At 35.2% G+C, this 23,588-nt stretch overlaps 1 protein-coding gene across 6 annotated transcripts in view; it reads left to right on the plus strand.

Moving 5' to 3' along the window:
- Positions 1-20,329, plus strand: part of LOC123533005 (inositol hexakisphosphate kinase 3-like) — a 374,160-nt gene extending 353,831 nt beyond the window's left edge. For 4 of the 6 annotated variants that reach the window (XM_045314649.2, XM_045314648.2, XM_045314653.2 and 1 more), the window contains exons 2-6: positions 13,402-13,635; positions 14,209-14,380; positions 16,243-16,334; positions 17,175-17,350; positions 17,994-20,329. In XM_045314649.2, the coding sequence (XP_045170584.1) occupies positions 13,449-13,635; positions 14,209-14,380; positions 16,243-16,334; positions 17,175-17,350; positions 17,994-18,776 (1,410 nt within the window). In that variant the 5' untranslated portion in view covers positions 13,402-13,448 and the 3' untranslated portion in view covers positions 18,777-20,329. Of the gene's footprint in view, positions 1-9,520; positions 9,670-9,994; positions 10,155-13,401; positions 13,636-14,208; positions 14,381-16,242; positions 16,335-17,174; positions 17,351-17,993 lie in introns of those variants that run through there. The other 2 variants (XM_045314651.2, XM_045314647.2) reach the window with 2 other exon arrangements.
- Positions 20,330-23,588: the final 3,259 nt, after the last annotated feature.

A 23,588-nucleotide genomic window follows, 5' to 3' on the forward strand; every position in this document is an offset into this window, starting at 1 on the left:
GAAATTTTAAGTAAAAAGAGGAATAATTAATGAAATACTGGCGTGTGAGTAAATACCATTGTGTCATATGATGCTGGTGATTATGCGAAACTATTATTTCAAGTCTGAATAAAATTCATTCTGTAACAGTTTTAAGTTTGAATCAAATTCTGTAACAATGGAGGTAAAGTGAAAGTGCACCAAAATTTAAACCTGTAATTCAAAGTAAAAATGGTTGATAATTCATGAAATAATGGTATAAAGATGTGTCATATGCTTTAGTGATGATGAGGAAGCATTTTGAGCTTAAAACAAATTCATCCAGTAATTACAGAAATAGAGTGAAACTGCACTAAAACACTGTAACCAAGATGTGGTCGCGGAACGGAAGCCGACGCCGAGTCGAGTAGGATAGATCTCCATGTTCTTCGTATAGTCGGGCTAAAGATGTATCTGCAAAAATGAGCGTATCTTTGTATATGGCTTCCTGAGGTATATCCAAGCCTTTAAACACTTTCAAATAAAAAAATGCTAGAAGATTTTTTATGGCAGACTCTTTGCTTTTAACAAGATATAGAATCCTGTAAAGAAATTCTAACGGTACTGGTATAGATTCGTTTAGTTCTTTCGGACAAAAATTGCAAAAGTTTGCCAACTCTTATATTTGAAAAGCATTATCACAACCCTATCTTAATTTGGCGAAGAGGATTGTTTTCTTAATAAAGGTAAACTAAAATTGTCAAGAAAGAAATGCCAACACTTAACATTAAGACAAGAATTGTGTATTAATTTACTTGTGGACAAAAATATATCAGGAACCAAATGAGCCGTGCCATGGGAAAACCAACATAGTGGGTATGCGACCAGCATGGATCCAGACCAGCCTGCGCATCCGCGCAGTCTGGTCAGGATCCATGCTGTTCGCTAATAGTTTCTCCAATTCCAATAGGCTTTAAAAGCGAACAGCATGGAGCCTGACCAGACTGCGCGGATGCGCAGGCTGGTCTGGATCCATGCTGGTCGCATACCCACTATGTTGGTTTTCTCATGGCACGGCTCAAATGATCTTTGTAGACCATTTGACAAAAGAAAATGTCAGACAAATTTGATTACTACGCATTAGTTTATGGAAATGGCGGTCTTATTTAGGTGTTTAAAACTTACACCTGTCATTATATTCCACATGTTGTAGTGTTTTTTTTTTGTTATACTCAGTAAATAATGTGCCCGTAAAAATAATTGTGATAGGCATACTTTTATTCTGAACATTTTCAATGTTCTGATGACGTTGCATGTTGACAGTTATTTTCTAAATCCGGCTGCAAAATATAGCACAATATCCTTAACTTAACCCAGCTGCATAATTATAAGTAATACTGTTGATGACTGTTATGTAATAGTACAAAAATGTGTATTATATTTCATTCATTGCGCTAGACAGAAAGCTTTAATTTATTATATAACATTCTTAGTCACCAAGACTATTGGTCACACATGACTCATTGGAGAAATATTCCAGCTACAAATCGGAGCATAATGACAATATCATATCTAATAAGCACCAATATACTATATACGTTTTCGAATAATATTCCAAGTTACACGACATATCCTGTTTACCGATAGCTTACACTGATTTTTTCATACGAAAATATACGTCACTAAACCTATGGCTCATATTTATGTAACCAATGAATCAGTTTGAAACTGTTAAAGATTTAATCATTCTATAAAATTAACACTAAACAGAACAGAGAGGAGGCGTAGAGATAAACACAGGCAAATTGTGATATATAATAGAAGCAATTACGTTTCACTACTCAGCTTTCCAAAGAGTTAGAATTAATGCGTGTCTTTTCACTAAAGTTTCTACGTTTACATACTGCTGCACATGTGTGATAAAAGTGTCCGTGCTACTTATTACTTAGTAGTACTTCAAAAATGCGTTAGCATGATTTTTATTATATCTTTTATTTCAACATCTTGTTTTACACAGAAGGTGAACATGAAACCAGGATGTTGATAAAAAGTGGGAAAAACAGCGAATCGGCATATTTCTTTTAAGAGATTTATTAGTAGTACTTACGGGCTTATTGTTTCGTTATGGAAAGTAACAAGCCTCGGACATATTCAGACCGTTTATGTATGGGTACCTTTGAAAGTTAGGTTATTAAAATTACCATTTTAGTAGTTTTATGCATGACTCAGTAATTCTAGTAAATATTAGGTGTTAGAATTTATGACTGTATTAAACAAGTAGCCTCGAAAGAATGCGTATTTTATAATGTATTCGTAATATGCTGTTTTATAGGGATCGATCCCTCTACGGTAACATGTGATATACCGAATGAGATATATTATACTATCGAATTAAAAAATGCGTTAAAATTCGTACAGGGGAAGCAACTGGAATACATTGATGGGAAACATTCAAGATTTGTAAAATAAAATCTTTATTTAAAGAAGGAAGCCTTGTTTATATCTATTATTATAGAAAAAAGCTGTTATGGATATGCATTTTTTACACAAAAAAAAAACTTTAATGAAATTCATACTAATTATGTCTCCCACCACACAATGGTGTTGGAGACATATTGATTTACTCCTGTCTGTGTGCGTGTGTGTCTGTCACAAAGCTTGTCCGCACTCTAAGATGAACACTTCTCATCCGATCTTCACCAAACTTGAACAAAATGTGTTTGACCATAAGACCTCGGCCATGTTCGATAACTAGCCAAATCCGCCCAGGCACTTTTGAATTATGGCCTTTGAATTACTGATTGGATCCACTCGTCTAGACCATCTAATTGGATCCAATCGTCTAGGCCATCGTGACAAACTAGACATTTTTGATAGGAACCATTCGTCTGAACAATCCAGACAAACAAGGCAGTTGTGGGAGACATGCGCTTTTCTCAAAAGCATCTCTAGTAATTTAACAGAAACGCCGGAAGGGAAACCTTGTCGAAAATAGCATTTGTTTACATTAATGTGGATAATAACAGGTGAAAGGGTCCGTATAATAGTATATTGTCTGGTCTTTCTACATATAGTTTGATTTTGACGTTTGAGAGTTTAATTTATAGACTCGACTGACGGATAGGGAAATCAGCAAGAATTACCTTATCTTTATTGGTAAAAACAACTATCATACTGAATAACTCTACCTAAATAACGGACCGTTCCATTATTAGTACAAATACATCGCTGACCTCGATACCGGACTATAACTGAAAATCTTATTATCTCAATAAATATTTCGAAATGTAATACTGATATAGATGAATTTATCCCTACGGCTTCGTTTGTAAAATCCTAACAATATTGCTTATCTTTCTCATAATGGTTTTGTTTACATAATCAATATTGAAAACAAAATTATTCTGACCACGTACAAGTAGAACGTTTTTTATTTTCTGTAACGAAATTTAAATGTTCTGTGAAAATAACTTTAAACGTAAAATAAAACATTCAATATGAAATACAACACATGCCTTTCAAGTTCTTTATGATATAAACAAGTATCAAAATACATTTTGCTATCAAAGTAATTCAGCAATAGGTGCGATTTGTAATTTATTTTGTTGTTTATTTGGGAATGCGTTTAAATAATGGATATACTTTGAAGTTATTGTAATGTTATTTTAACGCTTAAATAGGAGGGGTTTCATGCTGTTTAGATAATGAAGATTTATTGTAGTAGGTATATACTGGTTTAGATAGAATGCAGAAGAACATATCTGTGTAAGTTTTATTAAAAAGTTGATATTGCTGGGTTTAACGTCTCACCCATATAATTATAGGTCATATGGTCACATTCCGGCTTTAAATAATTGAGACAGATTCCACGTGCCCCTGTGTGCATTATTGCAGGCACGGACAAGCACCACAAACCTGGGATCACTTCCTCAAGTGAACAAATTCTACACCCGAGCGAGGTTTTGAACCCACAGAGTGAGAGGCAAGTAATTCGAAGTCGGCGACCTTACCCACTAGGCCACGGAGGCCCTTTGTTAAATTGTAATTAACAAAAAAATTACCTGTAAGATGCAAAGAATTTTCAGTTAACACATCGTGTATATACGGAGCGTCTTTAAGGTTATTGTACCTCCATGGTTTTGTCATTTACATTTTTTCTGCAGCTTCTTATGAACAAAGATGTTCGAAGGCCGTGTCCACTGTGCTCCTTAATTTATTTCTCAAGTGTCTTTATGTTTAACTTTATGTGTATTTGTGTGTAATTTCGTCAGTTGTGTGCATATTCATACATACACTGATACTGGGTGGTTTCGTTGTGAGGGACTGCGTTCACGGAACGTGTCGGTTCTTAGTTGATCTTTTGTCTTTGATTACTTAAGAGAAAAAGTGCTCACTTATTATTTTGTGCAGTTGTTTCGGGAAATACGTCTTTATCCTAGTCATACGTTTTATTACAGAACTTGAAAACATTTACAAATCGCGAAACCAGAAGTGTGTTTTGTGCACAAAGCCGTAATAAATATATTGTTTAAAGATGTAGGTGTTGTGCTTGATGATTGCATGCAACGTACTGGGGTACACAGAAAAAAAGCATTTACTTGTAAAGACGGCTGGGATATGTAAAGATGCAGTAGGAAAAACGCAACCCCAGTCCCCTTCAAACCGAACCTAATGTATACATTTTATATTAAATCATACACAAAAACACTACAAGCTAATAAGGGAACACAGTGGGGCACCCCTTGAAATGTTCAATAGCAAAATCAGCACTATGTAGTTCAAACCTGTTTGTTTTTTTTTTCCGCACATTTCAGTTTAATTTTCCTAAATCTGTTTATCTCAAGTTATGTCTTTAAAAAGTCTATATAGGTTGTTCAGCTGTTCCGTTTACCTTGCTCTAATTACAAAAGGTTGCTATATCTACACCATAAAAGTTTTTGATCCGTATCGTATCATGGCTGTCTGAAGGTGAAATGCACAATTTAACAATCGTCGACTTACAATTCAGTGTGTATCTGTTCTATTTCATATCAGATTTCTTTGTCGATTTCTTCCGGTTTATTTTTGTGATACGAAAATAATACTTTAGTTAAAGGTTGTTCGTCGAATTTAAAGGCGAGTCTATGACATCTATTCTATTGTAGATTTGGTAAAGACACCAACAGACACACTACAATGTTAGACACTAGAAGAAATATACGTTTTATTCTTTGGTGTATATAATCTTAAGCTGAGTATTTCTATTTAAAGTAAAAGATTCCTAGGTCTTTTTTGATAATTCAATAGTCTTAATGTAAACTTTTAAACTGATTTCATTTAACCAAGACTAGGCAAAGCGAAGTGATAATAATTTTGCAATTTGGCTTACTAAAGAATTTTGGCAAAATATATCATTGGCCGTACAGAATAGTACTACAGTTCTTATATATGTATCATTCCTCAAAAGAAGTATGTTTTTCTTGTCCGAATTAAACTCGTAATAAAATATCTCTTGGGTGGGCAACGCGATAGGAAAATCAAATTCTAAAAACACCCCCAGTGAAAATATAAGGTGTATATTTCAATTGTTTAATTCATAGCTAGAGCTAAACCCTTATAGAGCCAACTGGTCGGGTGTCTTTTGATGTATTTATAAATACTGTAATAACAATGTACCTACTTTATTTCTGTATGAAGAGATCAGTGAACTTTGATAAGGTTGAATGGTAAGTTTTAAAGGTTTTCACCAGTCCATTACTTGTTCAAAACCTTTAAGCTTATTATTGAAATGTTTTATACAAGTTGGATACAAGGAACTGTATATAGAGACCTTTATGGGTAGCTATATATTTTACATATCATATTATGTAAATCATTTTTTTAGATTTAGAATAAGAACAGTAGTTAATGAATAGTAATAAAGTCATTCTAGATATAGTTGTTTCCCTTTACCCTCTACTTTACATATTTCATGAAGCAAATTTGCAAAATCTTGTATGGTATAATATTGTTTTTCACTGTTTTACGCTGCCTGGTCAGAATATTGTGTTTTACTTAAAGGCTCCTAATGCTTTTTTTTTTTTAAATTTGGCTGCTGCATTTTGTCATGAACATAAAACATACCTGTTTCTTGTTAAACCCTATTTTCGATTCTCTTGGCGATATACGACCTTTTTGTGTTGATTCGCCGTAAAATCAAACTCAAATTTTTTCTATACTTAATTTCCCATAATTATAGTCTCCAAAGGCTTAAATTAATATAGAAGACATTATTATTGAATATATTGTTTATGATTACCTCCCTTTATGATTATTACTGTATACGTTTATGTTTTGTATTGAGAGTGAGCCGCGCCATGAGAAAATCAACATAGTGGCTTTGCGACCAGCATGGACCAGCATCCGCGCAGTCTGGTCAGGATCCATGCTGTTCGCTAACGGTTTCTCTAATTGCAATAGGCTTTGAAAGCGAATAGCATGGATCCTGACCAGACTGCGCGGATGCGCAGGCTGGTCTGGATCCATGCTGGTCGCTTTCAAAGCCACTATGTTGGTTTTCTCATGGCACGGCTCAGAGTACTGATTTTTCTAACCATGTAATTAGGCGTATCTGTTTTGATAGCTGCTTTATCTGTACCTTTTACATAAAGATAAAAGCCTTATGGAACTTTGAACCTAATTTCATTTCAATCCATATAAAATGAAATCAATTATTATACATAAATAATATTAGCCCATTATGTTGAAAACAGATTTTTTTTTCTTCAAATTATTATGCATGTCATTTTCGCTTTAATCATTTTGTTTTACATTGATATTTTTGTTATTAGATAGTGAGGGAACGTTCTATTTTACTGCACTTTAAATGCAGCAATACATTTTTTGATTTGATAGTAGATAACATTCATGTATGTATCCGCAATTAACAACGATCATTTTACAAATGGCTATACCGCTACAAAATTGATTTGAAAGTTAATCGATAACATACTGTTCTGTTAACAATATATTCTTTTGTATAATATTTCAACGAAAATGTTATTTTCAATTTACTCCGTGGTTATGCTCATACGTTTTGTTCATTTCTTTGTAAACTCGAAAGTACGTCCCGTTGACTTCAGTCGATAATCTAAAGATTTATTATAATCTTACTAAATCTACGGAAACAAGCGTATTTAAAGAGATAATCTGTCAGATATTTTCTTCTTAACCGAGACTTGTTTAGTAAATCGATTAAAAAAAAAAACAGAGGCCGTTTTGACGAATTAATTCCTGCTGTTGCAGTGGCTTTATGATTATATTTGAAGTCGCGAAAATATATGACAACTCGTCAAATCAAGAACTTGACCTTCAGTCACTAATTATCTTACCTTGTTGATGGTAAAACGAGAAACTTTATAGCAATTTTTGGTGCTGTCCTAACTTTGCAGGCGGAGGTCATGTCAATTAAAGCATTAAAATTGCGAACCCGCATTGTCGGATTAGGAAACTTGTATTTATTTTAATGAAACTTGTAGGGGCCTCCGTGGCCGAGTGGTTAGAGTCGTTGACTTCAAACCATTTGCCCCTCATCGATGTGGGTTCGAAACCTCATTTGGGGCGTAGAATTCTTCACGTGAGGAAGCCATCCAGCTGGCTTACGGAAGGTCGGTGGTTCTACCCAGGTGCCCGCTCGTGCACGGAGGGGCACCTGGGGTCTTCCTCCACCATTAAAGCTGGAAAAGTCGCCGTATGACCTAAAATTGTGTCGGTGCGACGTTAAACCCAACAAAATAAATAAATTAATAATGAAACTTGTAAGTAAAATGTGAGAAATGTCATTTCTACTATGGTTTAAGACATGTGTATCCCTTTAATGTATTCTGTGCTTTTTAAAATGATTCATTTCCTTTCATTCAGCAGTGTTTTAACGTCTTTACATATGTCTGAAAAAAATAGACTTGGAACAGTATTTATTCGATACAAGTTATGTAGTTCTAATTTATTAATAACATACATGTAAAGTAGTTAAATTCAAGACAAACTTTTCCATACAGAGAACTAGAATGTCATGACAAAACAATTTAATTCATTCATATGAGAAACATATTACTTTATATCTGGACAGTTTGAAAGGACTTTCAATGGCATGACTTGCTGAAATTCTAAGTTTTGTGTGAGCTTTGTGTGTATATTTGTTTTGGGTTTTACGCCGTTTTTCAACAGTATTTCAGTTATGTAAAGGCGGTTAACCTAACCAGTGTTCCTGGATTATGTACCGGTACAAACCTGTTGGCCGCAAACTACTGCCAACTTCCCTACATAAATCAGAGGTGGAGGACGAATGATTTCAGACACAATGTCTTTTATCAAATCATTACGGAGAACTTACGGCCCGCCCGGGGATCGAACTCACGACCCCGCCATCCGTAGATCTGCGCTCTCCCTATGAGCTTTTCATGCAGAACATGTTCTAAATAATTGAGCCGCACCATGGGAAAACCAACATAGTGCATTTTTGCGAACAGCATGATCCCGACCAGCCTGCGCATCCGCGCAGTCTGGTGTGGATCCATGCTGTTCGCTTTCAAAGCCTATTGCAATTAGAGAAACCGTTAGCGAACAGCATGGATCCTGACCAGACTGCGCGGATGCATGCTGTTTGCAAATGCACTATGTTGGTTTTCCCATGGTGCGGCTCATTTACTATTAGTTTAGATCATTCAGTTTATTAAATGTAGTTCTCTCTTGTATTGGTTGCACCGCCTCGGTAGCCTAGTGGTAGAGCGTCCGCTTCGAGTGCGGGAGGTCGTGGGTTCGATCCCCGGCCGCGTCATACCAAAGACGTAAAAAAATGGTACTAGCAGCTTTCTCGCTTGGCGCTCAGCATTAAGGGGATAGTGCTAGGACTGGTCAGCCCGGTGTCAGTATAATGTGACTGGGTGGGGTATCATGCCACGTTTCTACGGCGTGATATTCCAGTGAGGCAGCACTATAAAGTTGGGCATTGTGCTCACTGCTACAAGTAGACACCGTCGTTTATATGACTGAAAAATTGTTGAAAAAGACGTTAAACCCGAACACACACACACACTCTTGTATTAGTTAGTATTTTTAAACTGGTTTTAGATTAACTAAGATATTATATTACGCTATTACGTACCAGTTTCCGCATATGTTGTATTTAAAGCAGGCGATTAACCTTCTCAACAAGGGTCAGTCCATTCATTTCCCTTACAATATCAGTACAATATCAATAGCATCATAAGAGGAGAACAATGTGTAAGAGAATTTGTGTAAATAAGAAATTTGAGGAAAATATATACGGGGAAATAAAGAATTAGTGTAAAATTCCGCCTTAAGCGAATACTTATAATAGTAAAAATGAATGTAATTCATGATCCCAAAGAACCAGAAAAACGAAACACCTTCATTTGTTTCGCTTTAAATGTATTACGCTTAAAAGAAATAAAACGGTATTTGATAAACAATGCAATGTTCTATATATAGATTGTTAAACCACGGTCTGAGAGACTTGGTAGTTTATTAACTGACCCTTGTTATATATAGTGTCTTATCTAATACAGGCTAAAATGTTTATGTCACTCAAGATAGCTTGACAAATTTTATACGCTTTAACGGTTTTGTTATATCAGTAAAGTATGTGTTTGAAAGCTCTAATGCCTTCAAACAGTCATTAAATGTGTATGGTTTGAAACGGAATATTACTGTAATTATATATTTTTAAAAAGGGTATGTACTAAGTCTTTTGCCAAAAATGATTTAAATATAAAAAACCTGTTACCTTAAGCAAAAAGGAAGTAAATATACTTTTTAAAAATACTTTTTTATTGTTATCAGTTTTCACGGTTTCACAATTGAAGTGTTATTGTTACACCACAGATACATACCTATTGTCATATCGTTTTTTATACAATCACATATAATATAAAAACGATTTTTAAAATCTGTACAAGTGATTGCATGATGTACATATAGTTACATTTAGTACACAAACTCGTGTTATGTTGTGAATATATCTTAGCCATGTTATTATAGTGTTGTATTACATTGAACAACTTCTGTTTACTTTATCGTCGAGGCCAATCCGTTCATTCAAGTACAATACATATACATCACCGTACGTTTAACAAGTATCAGTGCGACATTTATAGTTTACACGCGAAGTAGTTAGGGGAAATAAGGATTTAGGGAAAAGGACTAGCTGAAACTAACAAGTGAGTGAAAAAAAAAATGTAAGAGGTGATTGTTTACTTTCAAATACATACATTTTACAGTTTACTTTCGAATACAACAACAACAACAACAACAACAATAACTTTTATTAATGTCAGATTACATACATGTAATAACATGACTCATTTTTTTCAAACAAGATGTGGGTTTAGATGGGGACAGACATAATAATATATCATATACAAAGATATAATTTACAAACTTAGAGTATCATAAATACAGATCGTAAAGCTTAGTGAAAAGAAAGAGTAATACGTTTACACTAAGGTTTGTATTTAAAATAGTGATACTTGTTGGGAGAATAAGATCACGAAAAAAAACACGAAAAAAGCATGATCTACCTAAAGGTATGCCATTGACGGTATCATTATTATGAATCGACTGGGGGGGGGGGGGGGGGGGGGGTTAAGTAGAACTGTGAATTTTGATTGGTCAGTAGTTTCTTTATACATGTACCGGTCATTGACCCAGTTCATTCATAAGTTTACAAAAACAAATGTGTATGTGCGCGTTGGCAGCGTGGACATTACTATGAGATTAGATATAAGTGATATGGTTGTAAGTACTTATACATATTATTACTGGCTATTTCGAAAATAATTTATTATTAGCGACACGAATGCACTTATGTTTTTTAACAATCTGACTTAAGTACTTGATCTTCTAAACGAAGATCTGAGAACGACCCATTCACATACGTCTTCTGTATATTTTGGATTTCCAGTATTGCTATTTTTATTTTAACCAATCAGACGACGTGTTCGAATGTCCAAGAGTAAGAAAAATGTACTGTTATTCCAGGGCTTGAACCCGGGACCCCTCGCTTACAAAGCAAATGGCCTACCGACTGAGCTACCCGGCTATCTGACATATTACGATATAAGAATTGTAAATATCAAAAGTCAAGGCTACAGGTAGGCTTGCAAAATGTTGCACGTTAAGCTCTGATTGGCTAGCGAAAGGGTCGTCAGAACGAGGCTATGAATAGGTCGTTCTCAGATCCTATGCGTAGCGTAATAGGAGATGTACTTTAGTCAGATTGGTTTTTTAATACACCGAATGATACGGAAGACAACAGATCACGAAATTTAATTATATTTGGCCTGTTAGAGAACGCTCTAGGGATATATTTCATACGTTCGTAAGCGAAAAAAGGGCATTTGAGAAGATAGTGGAATTCGTCGCCCACATCATTTAATGAGCACAACGTGCACTTTCTTTCCTCATAGGGAACATTGAATTGACGCCATCTCCCTGTCTCTACTGGCAGTCTACATACAATGATACATTTTGCATTTCAGAAATCATTGTTTACATTTTACATTTTAGGGATCGTTGTTTACTTTTAAATACATACATTTTGCATTTATGAGATCGTTGTTTACTTAATATACATACATTTTACATTTTAGAAGTAATTGTTTACTTTCAAATACATACATTTTGCATTTCAAAGATCGTTGTTTACTTTCAAATACATACATTTTGCATTTTAGTGATCGTTGATTACTTTAAAATACATACTTTTTGCATTTTAGAAATCATTATAGAAATCATTGTTTACTCATATAAACATACATTTTGCATTTTAGAAATCATTGTTTACTTTCAAATACATGCATTTTACATGATCATTGTTTACTTTCAAGTATATACAGTGTATGAGGTTGTTTAGTCTGTGTCAGAAATCGACAATTTAAAAAAAAAGGGATAACGACTAGATGCATGCCCATCATTATAAAATGCACACACGTGTTTAATAATGAACATATCGCTTTTTTTAAATTTAACCTTAATAAAGACTGATGTTAAGAATGCATTGTAAAATTCTTTATTTTGTACAATAACATTGCAGTTCATGATTTCATACAAAAGTTATACACAAATGTATTAACACATGACATGAAATGTGTAAAGTTTAAAAAAAAAAGCTGGTTTAACCTGAGCCGTGCCATGGGAAAACCAACATAGTGGGTGTGCGACCAGCATGGATCCAGACCAGCCTGCGCATCCGCGCAGTCTGGTCAGGCTCCATGCTGTTCGCTTTTAAAGCCTATTGGAATTGGAGAAACTGTTAGCGAACAGCATGGATCCTGACCAGACTGCGCGGATGCGCAGGCTGGTCTGGATCCATGCTGGTCGCACACCCACTATGTTGGTTTTCCCATGGCACGGCTCACCTTATTTTTACTTAATTAATGCGTTACCCTTTTTTTTGAAAACAGACTTAAAGAAATACATGCATGTAAATGTTGCAAATGATTTTAAAAGAAAAGTTATGATATGCCGGATTTATGAATCACACACTTGTTAAACACGAAGTAGGAAGTAAGAGAAAGTGAGGATATAAATCCTTAAAAGTACGGAAATATTACATTTCACGTGACTAACATATCAGGGCACAACTGACTCATGAATATTGTCCCATATACATGTACTTCTAGTCTAGGCCCGCCTCGACTGAAAGGTATTACGCTAGGTTTTGTGTTTGAAACCAAAGTTTTAACATGCAATGGATTTTTTTTTACCTCGTATTCTGTGCAATAATAAAATCGGCAGCCTTGAAACTAGCTAAACTATCGTAATTAATCCAAGAGACATTTTCAAAATGAAAATGGTTTGCTATCGATCGCGTGCCGCAGTATTGAACATGCAGTGTTTGTTTTTTAGATTGCGAATATTTTAATTAAAATGTTCTATATGAAGATAGTTTTAGACTTATTACGTTTTATTTTGAAATGTTCTATTGAAGTTATCTATTTAATCTTAGCTAAAAGCTATTTACTTATTAAAAAAGTATTTGGATGTTTCAGGAAAATAAATTTAAAACTTAATATTTGCGACTGTAAACGAATATGTTCTTGACTGAAAAATTAATAAAATACGAAAAACGAGTCGTTAACGAAAAATATTCTGCAATATGGAATTAATTAAAACGACATAATAAAATAAGAGTCTACTATTCGATTAACACATTCAATAGTAATGAAATACTACATAACACGATCCGCTTGATATAAATAAGAACGTTTCTGAGATGAGACTTTGTTCCTATATAAAATTAATTATTATTATACCCGATTTATATAATGTGAATAAAATACAAACAGCGATTTTTCACGTAAACTGATTCTCTCCATATCGTATAAGATAAGACTTATGTCACAAAGTATGGTTAAAATGATAAACATCCTTTCAACTTAAATACTTTTTTTTTTCTATTTTCAGATTCTGGAGTCAGTCATTTTGAAGATAACGAAGTTCTGCGTATTCTGATGATGTCAGATCACCATAGCAACGAGGTAGAAGTTGAACTTCGACCTTTCAAACACCAGGTTGGAGGTCATACATGTGTCCTTGAGGTGACAAAGTCAGCAATATGTAAACCGTTTATACCAAGGGAGGCGTGGTTTTACGAACATGAACCCGAGGAATTAAAAGACTTTACACCAAAGTATTTAGGTACACTGTTAAAAATCAGTTTTGACAGAATTTTATTATCTGAAAGAATATGTATCTCACGAAAAAGTCCTGTAAATTTAGGATAAATGGGAAACTTTTCATACTGTAAATTGGATATTCTTTTCCGGCTGCATTTCATTTATATCAATGCATCTTAACTCGATTGTGATGAAAGGTTTAAGCGTATTTAAAACACGATAGAGACTGCTGTCTTAAAAACACAACAGGTGTCACAACAGAAAGTGTGATTGTGTCTCCACCTGGGCTCGAAATCTCGATCTTGGGATTGCGCAGTTTAATCACAAGAACGCCATTATCTTTAGTCGCGTTGCCTTTGATTCGCGAACATTTTTGCGGTGGTAAGAAACCGCGACCCATATTTTGCATTTTTTAGCATTACTTAACATTGCGTGCAGTAAGTAAGAACAGTAGTAATCTCAAATCATTAGTAGTTATCATGTACAGTAATTCCAAGGATATACATTTTTACATTATTATCATCGTTGGTGCAAATTAAGCGTGCACATATTTAAGATCATACAAATGCTAAATATTACGAAAAATTTGTTTCAGGAGAAACATTTGTGACATGTGACATACAGGACGATCGCAAATGTCTGGTCGCACGTATACCTGCGGAAATTCTCAATCCTGGTGGCCTTTCTAGACCCGAACCCGTTCACGAGCCTGTTATACACAGTACAAACAATCCTTACCCCAAGAAAAGACGAAAACGCCCACATAGGTATTTCTCTTTTTCAATAATACATTTACCCCCTAAACGAATGGGTTAATATATATTGCATAGCATATAATGCAAATCTATTAAGAATTTAAGTAATAGGGCACGGCTGTGGCTACACTATCCTCGGTATTGTAGGAATGATCAAGTTTGTAAGATTTTTTTTTGTTATTTTGTTGTTTGTTTTGAGTTGGACGCCTTTTTCTCAACAATATTTCAGTTGGTTAACGGGTCAGTTAACCTAACCTGACCTAACGACAGTTAACTTCCGTCAAATCGTCACGCAAAACATACGCATCGGCCGGGGATTAATCTCACAACCCCGCGATCCATATATCTGCGCTCTCCCTATAATAATTGCGCTAAGAGAGCGAGCTAGGCAATAAATTGCCCATGCATGTAGAGGGTCTCTTGTTCCTGATCTTTGTAGGTTCGGAACCTCGCTTGTGTGTAAAATTCTTCACAAAACGAAGCCAGTCAGCTACATGTAGTATCCGGAAGGCCGGTGGTTCTACCCAAGTACCCGACCATCCAGTGTATCTATCGCCTCGGGTCTTCCTTTGCCATCAAACGTCACCGATGACCTTAATTTTGTACATATGACTCTCAAACGAACAGACATATTTTATATACAAATTAAGGTTAAGTGCCATGTTTTATATACAAAGTGAACATTTTCATTAACATTTGTATTACAAATGTGGAGATAACGTTGGCAAATTGTTTATATTGTTTTTGTTTTTACAGGTATCGCCAATTTGAAAGTAATAACCCTTTACAAAATTACATCGCACAAAATATTTTATGTGTTGGAAAGTAAGCCAGATCATAACTTTTAATTACGAAAAAATATTACTCTGTTCAATTCAGTACATGCGGCAACCAACGTTGTCTTTAAATAGATTTTAGGCGTCCGAAAACCAGATCAAGACCTGAAATTTGCCCTTTAAGGCTTGGTCACCGATCGATAGAATAATATTGTACCTTAACTTCTGAAAATGTCAGCCATGCTAATAGTCGTACCAAAGTAAGGCGTCCGAAAACCAGATCAAGACCTGAAATTTGCCCTTTAAGGCTTGGTCACCGATCGATACAATAATATTGTACCTTATCTTCTGAAAATGTCAGCCATGCTAATAGTCGTACCAAAGTAATCTCCCTTCTGACAGAATATTTTTTCATCATTTAACTTTGCTTAATATATAGTGTAACCTGAAACGTCAGTGGTTTTCGATTTCGATATCGGGTGCGTAACGTCATTGGGATGTTTAAATGAGCCATGCCATGGGAAAACCAACATAGTGGGTATGCGACCAGCATGGATCCAGACCAGCCTGCGCATCCGCGCAGTCTGGTCAGGATCCTTGCTGTTCGCTAACAGTTTCTCCAATTCCAATAGGCTTTAAAAGCGAACAGCATGGAGCCTGACCAGACTGCGCGGATGCGCAGGCTGGTCTGGATCCATGCTGGTCGCATACCCACTATGTTGGTTTTCTCATGGCACGGCTCAAATGTTCTTTAATATTTTTAATTTTAATGAAGAAACAAGTATCAGTTTTATGATAATGATATAAGGGCACAAGCGTTTGTAATAAAAATATTATTAGATTGTTTCGCATCGAGAAATATGCACCCGTTCTTTCAGTTATGAACAATTCCAACATCGCGTTTATTATTATCTTTAACTGCTAAATACCGGTATTTGTATATAAATCTTTGTTGATTATCAACAGAGGAATTAAATGTTTGCCAACATTCAGTTTCTCAAGCAGTCAAATAAAACTGTACTGCAATAGAAAATGACAAAATATTTCAGTTGCCAAAGACAGTAGTGTTAATCTGTACTTTATACTTGATTTTTACAGAGATTCAAGAAGTAACCTAGAAGCCTGGAGTTCAACATGCATTGACAGACAGATCAATAAGTATGGTTTCTGGGCAAACAACCAGCCTCAGAGTATCCTTTATGCCTGGCAACAGATGTAGAATATGTCGACATACATACATACAGTGGTGTATTTTATGAAAATTATGGTAATCTTGAAACGTACTGTAATTTTGACAGTTATATTATGCTAGAAACTAACAAATTAATCAGTTTCTAACCTAATACGTTAAAGAGACTTACCTCCAGATCATACGAGAATGAAAATAGTAAAAAAACAAGATATCAGAAAATTATTGCAATATCTCTTTCGAGGGCTTGAAACTTAGTTACTGACATATTGTATTTTATGGAAACACATGAGAATAAGTTGTTTTACTTTTTTATTCCCATTCAAAACTGAAAAGCGTTTTCACTGGGAACTGAATGGTAAACTGCCCTTATTATAAAGCGAATTCCTCCGTGGTGTATTGGTCAATCTGGTGGAAGTTTTTGTTGTCGAGGCACTCCTGTGTTCTACGCCCGACTCAGAGATATTTTAGCATTTAAACACAAAAAAAACAACAACAAAAAAACTGATGTTATAAAATTCATAATATGAACAAACGTCAGTTTTGAAGAAAGATCATTTTTACCCAAAATCTGAAATCCAATCCCCTTAAAAGTAAGTACCATTGAGATATGAAAGCTATACTATTTCATTCGGTGTAAAATCTCTCATGGGCTTGATCATTTGACAAAAATAACATTTTGGACATAATTTATCATTGCATCGGACATGTTTAAACATTTAGTGAATGTTGAATTCCTGTCAAACAGACTTTTCGTCGACATCTTCATTGTAACAACGGACACACCGATTTTTGTTTCTTAGCTTGCGAATCTCTAGATATTCTCCTTAACAATCAACAGAATTCATAATACTGGAAAATTTAGTGTATGACTATGAGCATCCTTGTTTGATGGACTTGAAAATGGGACGACGTCAGTTTGGTGTCGACAGCAACGAGGAGAAGAGGAAGTTGCTCGAAAATCGATGCGCGTGTTCAACTTCTGCAACACTCGGATTCCGAATTAGTGGTAGTCAGGTATAATTTTGGCTTGTACTTTAATATATACATGTATATTCAAAATCATGGGTTAAATGTTTTGAGTTCAACCTAACAATAAATATCAATATAATTGCGTAGGTAATTTATGCATAACTTGTGTTTTAAAAATGATTGCACGTAACTGAACTTTAGTTACATCATTATAAATTTAAAAGAGGCTCGGACGGTAGCAGGACAGATTGTTTTTAAGTGGATACAAAATATATGCACGCAATGAGATGCAGAAGTATGTTTATTGCATGCGAAACGACAGACACATTACTTCCTAATTAACTCCTTTTTCTAATATTCTAAAGTCTTTGATTTGATGCAATTGTTTAAAAAAACGTATTATTACTAATTTTATTAAATTATAAGTTTTGTATAACGTGATTTTCGTAATTAACACATTCAAAAGCGTTTAACGTACAAAGGCAGTCTGTCTGGGCGCCAGATTTATCCCCTACTAGTGCAGACACAGAGAGGTGTGACCAGAGGAAAAGCGAGAGAAAGCCCTCAGAACAGAAAGAGAGAGAGAGAGAGTTTCATTAGATACAGACCTGTCGGCTAACCGATCCTAACTGTTTACAAAAATAGACTGTTTGGTTACAATAAACACGTCCAATTTATATATTTTCAGGCTTACAAATCGAACAGTGAGACTTACACATTTCATGACAAATACTTCGGACGTGATCTGGACACGGATGGGGCAGTCAAAGAACTCCAGCAGTTTTTTCATAATGATGTTGAACTAAGAGTTGACGTTGTTCGCAAAATTGTAAGGAAACTAGAAACTCTTCAGTCTGTATTGCTGTCGCAGACAGATCTCTTCTTCCATTCGGCTTCACTGCTCCTTATATATGACGGTGCAAATCCAAAGTGTTCACCTTGTTCTGAGTGCAATAAAGGCACAAGTTTGCAATGCGATAGTAGTAAAGTCAGTGTAAAATCTAGTCTAGAAACTGATGTGAGCTCAAAGTCTAGTTTAGAAGCTCATGATCGCCTTACATCTAGTTTACCAGATGAAAGCAGCATTACCTCTAGTTTAGAAGATGAAACTAGATTTAAAGCTAGTTTAGAAGGCGATCTTAAGCCTGATTATAAAACTGATGTTTGCTCAAAATCTAGTTTAGAGGAAATGAATTTTAAACATCAGGTAAACGAATCAAGCAAAACATCAGATACAACCATACATTCTCGAACCTCTGAACAGGAAAGCATGCCTATTTGCGGACACTGCTATGGTAGTGGTTTGGGACAGGCGAAGGTAGATGTTAGAATGATCGACTTTGCACATGTCAGTGAAAAGTTCCCTGATGAAGATGAAATTGAAAACATCGCTGATGATACAATCGTGTTTGGGCTGATAAAACTAAAGGAAATATTAACACGGATTCTTGAGAGCTCGCAACCAATATAATGTGTTTGGTGTAGCGGGAACGTGTAGCTATTATTCATTATAGGGTTTGTTAGTGACATTCAACGGAAATATGTGATGTCAGTATGACCCCACATATGTCCATTGAGGGTCACTAAGTGACTAACAAACCCTATAATTGATTAATGAGCCACGCCATGAGAAAACCAACATAGTGGGTTTGCGACCAGCATGGATCCAGACCAGCCTGAGCCTCCGCGCAGTCTGGTCAGGATCCATGCTGTTCGCTTTTTAAAGCTTATTGCAATTAGAGAAACCGTGAGAAAACCAACATAGTGGGTTTGCGACCAGCATGGATCCAGACCAGCCTGAGCCTCCGCGCAGTCTGGTCAGGATCCATGCTGTTCGCTTTTAAAGCTTATTGCAATTAGAGAAACCGTAAGCGAACAGCATGGATCCTGACCAGACTGCGCGGATGCGCAGGCTGGTCTGGATCAATGATGGTCGCAAACCCACTATGTTGGTTTTGTCATGGCGTGGCTCATTAAATCTAATTAAATGGATACTACTTTGTCAGCATAATGTTTTATTTAGATGTTGCTGTATAGCATTGGGTTCTTATTCTCAGCACAGGTGTTCAGGCCCCGTGTTCACAAAACATTTTCAGTCTTAGCTGAGTTTGATAATGAAACTTTATTTGCCATTTATATCTCAATAGCATGTTTGAAAACTAAATTCTAAGTTAATAACTATTTTCAAGTGGCTATTCAGTATTGATGGTCAGACTCAGATGGAATTTAACCTTGAAGATTTAGTAAATAAAACCTGTAAAAATATCCTTTGGAAGCAAAGAATGCAACCAAGAAGAATAATAGCAGACTCGGTTTGATCGAGTTTGTTCATGAGAGGTAACGAAATGTGCAACACTTCTCACGTCCCCTAGCGCCACTTATCAGAAAATATAACAACACTGTGTTATTTTACTATCAAAATTTCAAACTCAGCTGAGACCGAAAAAATGTTTTGTGAACACGGGGCCAGTGTTGCTAGCGATTCGCTCGGCATATTCTCAGAGTTCATATTTAGGAGAGAATAACTTTATTATAACTATGACTTTATTATAACTATGATATATAATATAATTATGAAAGATAACTATATAAATGTTGTCCCAAAACGATTTTCTTCCGAGGTTTTGAACATTTCTCAAACTTAGAATTGGATTTTCCTATTACCACAACCGGCGAGTTAGATATATTATTTTTTTACCGTTAATTTAATTTTTTACCCACTAATTACAGGGAACATACCAGATCGTTACTGTGATATCATATAATTGAAGTCCTGAAGTGTAAACAGTTAGTATTCTCTGCTAATACCTCAACTGTCGCAAACTGGTCACAGACTTCAGCTTTCTGCTGAAAGTACAGTGCCATATAATTGCAGCATTTAATAAAATGAACAGCGTACATTTGATAACGCCATTGTTGTACATGTATGACGTCACTGTTGTATTACGTTAATGTAACGGTTAATGTAACGGCCTTGTGTCATTTTTTTCTATTAATTGATGGGTAATTAGTCCAGTAAACCGTTTTGAGAAAATAAATCCATAATACCAGTTTAAGTTGTAAGAAAGAACCTCGGGTCTTTTAAACAAAATCTCAACTTCATTTGGTATTCTTAAAGGTGCGGTAGATTTACTGTTCATATATTTTGGTTTGAAGACAAAATAGAATTAAACGTAATGGGACTTTTATGTTTGTACGATTTGTTCTTGCAGATGCATAAATAAGATGTTAAATTTCGTATACTAAACTTTTGTAATACAGTTATAAAGCATTTATTACATAGCCATGTTAAACTTTTAAAATATACTTGTGGTATATTTTTGTATTAATACATTTTACATGAGTAAAATATGCCTTGATTTCAGGTGGCATTCCAGGCTATTTATTTGATTTTTGTTCGTTTTATAATCAATTGATTCTTACAAATACATATAAATTGTTCAAAATGAAATGTTAGAACCTGTACATGAGCCTATTTACATTTCATAACATTAATATAAATGAAAACAAACAAAATTTACCTCTGTTGTTGTTTTTATACAACTGCTTTAACTTATTATTATACCCCCGTCATTTCGAAATGGATTTGCAAATCTCAGATATCTTCCAAGAGTAGATACTTACTAACATAACAATATAAAAATGTGGAAAACCCCAAGTCGCCCATTACGACATAAACGAAAATGTTGCAGGCTCGGTTTGATTGAACCTGTTCAGAGACGTTAATGGAAATGCAAGCTACCGTCCACGCCCTCTAGCCCCGGGTTGAACAGAACTCGTGATTTACACAGGTTATAGGTACCAAATAAAATTTAGAGACATTCGCAGATGTATTCATACGGCGGTGCACATGGAATCTTCAATGAGTGCAATTCCATGAAAAGCGGCGTATGGTCCCCAGATAAAATAATAGCTTTGCCCTAAACGAGTAAACAGCGTAACTAAAAAAAATTGGAATTTAGAATGGGGATCAGTGGTTATGGAGCACGCATGTCAGAAAAACTACCAAAAGACAAAATTAAAAAGCAGGCACCATATCCAAGTGATTAAACAATACCCAAAGCTTTTAAAGCGGGGATATTGGAACCTAAGCAGAAATGTTCAAGCTAAAAAATTAAACAGTACACTAACACAAAGTAAATGTCGTTCTGAACGATCTGAAAATATCGAAATCTTTTCCATATCTAGAATATGTGCCAACTGGTATATACATTAAAAAAAGTGTGAATTCATATTTGGTAATAATACCTAAGCACTTAAAACACGAACAGATGGTTTGACTCTATTTCTATATACCCATCATCCTTTATAATTATGCAAGATAAATCGTTGTTTTTGAATGGTCGGTTAATGAATTAATATTGTGGTATCCTTTATAATTACGGAAGATAAATCGTTGTTTTTGAATGGTCGGTTAATGAATTAACATTGTGGTCCATCAACACCGTTTCATACTATGTGACGTTGGAACCTGTCCCACAGAGCTTGTAAATTTATTCCAAATTCTGATTATTTAAATATTTACTACGTTAAAATATTTCATAATTGGACGCATATGTCGAATATCAATCTAGTTTGCAAACACTTATGCGACAATACAATGCTCCAAACGTAGACGTTTAAGGTAGATCTCCATTATCTTAACTTGTAACTATGCTGCATGGAAGATACAAATAAAAAATAAAAATTTAAGCACTTTTTGCACTTCAAAAGTAAATATGGTTAAACCACAGGCATGAGTATCAGAGCAGGGTCCAAAATGAAAAATATGTAGTGAAATATGAGCCCCCTTCAAATGAGATATACGATCTACCGAAGGCTGGAATTCATTCTGACGGTACTTATATAATACAGCTATAGTAAACAAGAGGGCCAAGATGGCCCTAGGTCGCTCACCTAAGAAACACACCATAACAGTGTAAAACATGTTTGACCTAGTGATTTCCTGGAAACAAATATTCTGACCAGTTTTCATTAAGATTGGACCAAAAAATTGGTCTCTTGCGATAAAACAAGCATTTTCTTAGATATGACCTAGTTTTTGACCCTAGATGACCCATGTTCAAACTCGACCTAGATTTTATCAGGGCAATCATTCTGACCAAAATTCATGAAGATCAGTTGAAAAATACAGTCTCTATCGCATACACAAGTTTTTTCTTTGATTTGACCAAGTGACCTAGTTTTTGACCTCAGATGACCCATATTCAAATTCGACCTAGATTTCATTAAGGCAATCATCCTGACCAAATTTCATGAAGATCAATTGAAAAATACATCCTCTATTGCATACACAATGTTTTCCTTCGATTTGATTTAGTGACCTAGTTTTTGACCCGAGATGACCCATTTTCGAACTTTGCCTAGATTTTATCAAGGTAATCATTTTGGCTAAATTTCATGAAGACCAGTTGAAAAGTACAGCCTCTATTGCATACACAAGGTTTTTCTTTGATTTGACCTAGTGACCTAGTTTTTGACCCCAGATGACCCATTTTCGAACTTGGTCTAAATTTCATCAAGGTAATCATTCTGACCAAAATTCATGCAGATCAATTGAAAAATACAGCCCCTATCGCATACACAAGGTTTTCCTTTGATTTGACCTAGTGACCTAGTTTTTGACCCCAGATAACCCATTTTCGAACTCAGCCTAGACTTTATTTATGTAATCATTCTGACCAAAATTCATGAAGATCAATTGAAAAATACAGCCTCTATCGCATACACAAGGTTGTTCTTTGATTTGACCTAGTGACCTAGTTTTGACCCGAGATGACCCATTTTCGAACTCGGCCTAGATTTCATCAAGGCAATCATTCTGACCAATATTCATGAAGATCAATTGAAAAATACAGCCTCTATCGCATACACAAGGTTTTTCTTTGATTTGACCTAGTGACCTAGTTTTTGACCCGAGATGGCCCATTTTCAAATTCGGCCTAGACTTCATCAAGGTTATCATTCTGACCAAAATTCATGAAGAATAATTGAAAACTACAGCCTCTATCGCATACACAAGGTGTTTCTTTGATTTGACCTAGTGACCTAGTTTTTGACCCGAGATGACCCATTTTTGACCTCGGCCTAGATTTCATCAAGGCAATCATTCTGACCAAAATTCATGAAGATCAATTGAAAAATACAGTCTCTATCACATACACAAGGTTTTTCTTTGATTTGACCTAGTGACCTAGTTTTTTACCCGAGATCACCCATTTTCAAACTCGGCCTAGATTTCATCAAGATTATCATTCTGACCAATATTCATGAAGATTAATTG

The sequence above is a fragment of the Mercenaria mercenaria genome, chromosome 11, assembly GCF_021730395.1.
Source record: "Mercenaria mercenaria strain notata chromosome 11, MADL_Memer_1, whole genome shotgun sequence".
NCBI lineage: Eukaryota > Metazoa > Mollusca > Bivalvia > Venerida > Veneridae > Mercenaria > Mercenaria mercenaria.